Source organism: Sinocyclocheilus rhinocerous, unplaced genomic scaffold, assembly GCF_001515625.1.
Source record: "Sinocyclocheilus rhinocerous isolate Xijiao unplaced genomic scaffold, SAMN03320098_v1.1 scaffold1281, whole genome shotgun sequence".
Lineage (NCBI taxonomy): Eukaryota > Metazoa > Chordata > Actinopteri > Cypriniformes > Cyprinidae > Sinocyclocheilus > Sinocyclocheilus rhinocerous.
In genome coordinates, this window is record NW_015637000.1 from 287,854 (window position 1) to 292,257 (window position 4,404).

General features: G+C 36.9%; 1 protein-coding gene across 1 annotated transcript in view; it reads right to left on the reverse strand.

Moving 5' to 3' along the window:
• The window catches only part of eepd1 (endonuclease/exonuclease/phosphatase family domain containing 1), a 31,566-nt gene that overhangs the window by 2,812 nt on the left and 24,350 nt on the right, over nucleotides 1–4,404 (reverse strand). Inside the window, exons 4-6 of the mRNA XM_016563118.1 lie at nucleotides 1,227–1,361; nucleotides 449–584; nucleotides 63–257 (exon numbers count right to left, since the gene is read on the reverse strand). Of these exons, the coding sequence (XP_016418604.1) occupies nucleotides 63–257; nucleotides 449–584; nucleotides 1,227–1,361 (466 nt within the window). The remainder of the gene's footprint in view (nucleotides 1–62; nucleotides 258–448; nucleotides 585–1,226; nucleotides 1,362–4,404) is intronic.

The window sequence follows — 4,404 nt, forward strand, 5'->3', positions numbered from 1 at the left end:
TGACCTGTTTAAAGAGTTATATATTTCTACAGCACTATTGTATTCAATCCTACACCCCCCACCTGTGTAGATCTTTTTGAGGGAGCGACTGGTCCAGATGTTGTCCAGACAGCGGGATCCCTGCGGGCTGCGGGTGCTGATGTTGGTAAAGACGGACGGCGCGAGGAGGGCAGACAGTTTTTCCTTCCTCAGACACTCCATCTCAGGGCTGTCGGGACCCATGCCAAAGTGACCCAGCACCAGCAGCTCTCTCTCACCTACATCAGCAACACCAACACAGAAATATTCAGGGCTGTTGACGTCATTTTCAGTGTTATTTCATTTCTGTCCCTGCACTAGAACACACAGTATCAGTCAATATACAGCACAAACACACGACCATAAAGAGCATGCAGCTCGCTGACACAGAACTGATGAGTCCTGCAATGATTGTCATGTTGGAACAGACCTTTGAGAGTTTCCTGGAGACCAGCGCTCAGTCTGTGAGCCTTGAGCTCATCACACGTGCTTTTTCTCTTCTGTTCTGCAGGCGACGGTGCTGCTGTCAGGTGCAAACTGACCAGCGTGAGCTCAGACGATCCAATCTGGTTATAGAGAGAAATGGGCGAGATTTATCGCTTGAATTATCAAATGTAAACACATTACCTGTTATACAATTAGCTGAGATGAGATGTTTGGAGTCGGTAAGAATTTTTTCATGTTTTTGAAAGAAGTCTCTTCTGCTCATCAATGCTGCATTTCTTTGATTAAAAATACAGTAAAATTGTGAAATATTATTACAATTTAAAATAACTGTTCTCTATTGTAATATATTTTAAAATGGAATTTATCCCTGTGATGCAAAGCTGAATTTTCAGCATCATTACTCCAGTCTTCAGTGTCACATTATCCTTCAGAAATCATTCTAATATGCTGATTTGCTGCTCAAGAAACATTTATTATTATTATCAATGTTGAAAGAAGTTGTAAAACATTTTTTCAGGATGCTTTATGAATAGAAAGTTTGCGTTTACTGTCTATTTTGGTCAATTTAATGCACCCTTGATGAATAAAAGTACTAATTTCTTTCAAAAAAATAAAAATCTTGCTGATCACAACAGTAGTGTATGTGTAACTTAAATAGCACAAATAAAACCTTCTGAGGGTTTCGTACCACGAAACAACTCTATAAAACAAATAGCTTGGCATCAATAACAGATAAAGAGCTGTATTCCAGGTTAACTCACATAAAAATGTCCCAGGTACGGCTGAGGGTGAGGATGTTTTCCATTTCCATTAGTCGCAGAATTTTCCAAGACAGTGGCGTCCTTCATTTCGATCCCAGAAGAGCTGTCCCACAGGAAACCTGAGTACTCGCTAGCCTACAGGATTATAGCACAACCTCAAAAAATGACCAGGATCTGATAAATAACATTCATAACCCAACACCCGTCCTGCTACACAACAGAAATAGCCCATACACTCTCAGAAAAAAAGGTACAAAAGCTGTTACTGGGGCGGTACCTTTTCAAAAGCTACACTTTTGTACCTTTTAGGTACTAATATGTACACTTTAGGTACTAATATGTACCTTTAAGGTACCAATATGGACTAGTCTTTAGGTACAAATGTGTGCCTTTTGAAAAGGTACCGCCTCAGTGACAACTTTTGTACCTTTTTTTCGGAGAGTGTAAAAGCACCATATAAGGAGCCTGGACAACTCTTAGACTTTATTCCAAGTCTTCTGAAGTCATATGATTTAAGTCTTAAGGCCTGTTCACACCAAGAACAATATCTATAATAATAACTATAATGACAACTATATTAGCATCCACACCAACGCACACTTATGTTCGGTTTATTATAGTCGCTTTAAATGCTCAAGCTTTTTAGAAGCAGGATGGATACTGATTGGCTGGCAATGTTTTTATCGTTCATCAGCTGGAAAAAAATCAGTTTGAAAGTGATTCCAATGATGTAGCTCCTCGGTGTCGTTATCATTACAGTTGTGGTGTTCTATTAATTTAATTATAAAACGGATAGTTCCGGTCCTTGATTCTGATTGGTTGAGCCGTGTTCGAAGCTGTTGTAAATTAATCTACAAACATACACTTTTGTTTACTTTGTGTGTTGCTTGGCAACCACTTTGTTGCAACCACAACTGTTTCTCAGGAACTACATTGTTTGTAGGGATGCAACGATTATAGATTTTGTTGGTACGATTATTGTCTGAAGAATAATCACGGTTTTACGATTATGGCGATTATTATGCATTTATTCATTTCCCAACATTACTAATGTATAAAATCACATGAACACTCTTTAGATATTAAAGTGTTATTTATTGCTGGCTTTTGAAACAGAAATAACACAGTAACCAACAATACAACACACAATTGGTTTACAGTGAATTTATAACAGCTAAGGGGCGATGTTAGGCACAACCCCCTTAGCTGTTATAAATTCACTGTAAACCATGGCTTCTTGGGGCTCGTTGCTTTAATTTAGAATGATTTTTCAAACTATATGGAAAAGCAGAGCCAAGACATTCTGCTAAATATCTCCTGCTGTGTTCAAGGGAATAATAAAAATCACACGGGTTTGAGGTAAATAATGGCTGAATTTTCTTAATTTAATTAATCCAATACAGTGTTGTTATTGTTATATAAAACTAAAACTATTAAAATGTGAATTCTATTAATTAGTTAAAATAAAGCCAAGGCAACACTTCTAAATTTTTGCTTTTTTTTTTTTACTAAAATTAATAAACCTGAAATAAAAATAAAAGCTAAACAGAAATATAAACAAAAACTAATAAAAATGACAAATGCACATGACAAAATTACTAAAACTAAAACGAGAACTGAAAATCTAAAAATAAAAGCTAATTCAAAATATTAACAAGTACTATAATAGTAAATAACAACACTAAAATAGCTCTGATCCATGAAAGTGAATACATGTAATTCAATTAAATTGATTAAATGATTGTGGTCAGTAAGATTTTTTAAAATGTTTTTGAAAGAAGTCTCTTCTGCTCACCAAGGCTGCATTTATTTGATGAAAAATACAGTAAAAACTGTAATATTGTGAAGAAATATCACAATTTCAATGTTTAAAATTAAAATTAGAACTGAAAATATAAAAAGCTAATTCAAAAACACTCCAGTTCCCTTCGAAACAATGGTTGCCAGATAGGACAAGTGAAGCGTTTCCCAGCAGCACAACAAGACACGGAGCCTGCAGATTTGCATAGATAGAGAGTGTATGAATTGTGGTTTGTTCATGTGACTGTGCATTGAGCTAAAAGCCACTGGATCATCGTGTGTCAGTTTGGTTTTTACATGTAGGGAAGACAGCCTTTGTGTCTGATGTCCCATTGATATGCACAGAGAAAGCACAGATAAGAGATCAGGGGAAAAGTACACAGCGCTCGTGTGCATCACAACACACCTCTATTGAAAGTGTTATCAGGTGCAGGTTTAACAGAGTCTGTATTGAAAATTAATGCTGATTGCGCTCACTGAAGTGGAAATGACAACCAGCATTCAGCCTACACATGCTTCTAAAAACAGGAACCTTAACCTGAAACTTTCTTTCTCTGAAAACCCATTGCGGTAATCAGTTATCACACATAACTCAACTAGAGGAAAATATCCAGTCTAATACATCCCAGAGCACCTTGATTCATATTAATATTTACAGTAGTGCTCTGTGATGAAGAGCAGACCTGTGTGAGTGGAGACTTTACATTCTCCTGCGAAATCTCTTTCATTTGTCCTACATGACAGCTCAGTTTCAGTGGAGTTTATATCTGCCACATGTTTCCTGTGTGGGTAAACAGCGCTATCCAGAGAACAGCTTGTGTTTGGCCAGACTCCTCTAGACACGGTCAAGATCTTTAACTATTGGTGAAGTCTTTTGGCTTTATTCATGTTCTTCATCCTTAAAAGGCAAGTAAGTGTTGCACACACTTTCTGTATGCTGTAGCAGCAGATATTTGCTAGGTAAACATTTTTAAGTTTGCATATACAGTATATATACTATATATGTGTGTGTGTGTGTGTGTGTACCTACTTAACCATATTTTGGGGACAAATTTGTACCCAAAAGTGAGCTAAACCTGACTAAATCTCCAAAAACCTCCCTTTGGGGACGTCCTCATTTGTAAAACTGGTATAAAAATAAAGCAAACAACGTTTTTTTAAAATTTAAAAAATGCAGAAAGTTTTCTGTAAGGGGTAGGTTTAGGTGTAGGGTTGGTGTAGGTTAATAGAAAATACAGTTTGTACAGTATAAACCATTACGCCTATGGAATGTCCCCATTTAGATAGCTAAGTAAACGTGTGTGTGTGTGTGTGTGTGAGTGTGTATGTGTTTGTGTGTGAGTGTGAGTGTGTGTTTGTGTGAGTGTGTGTGTATGTG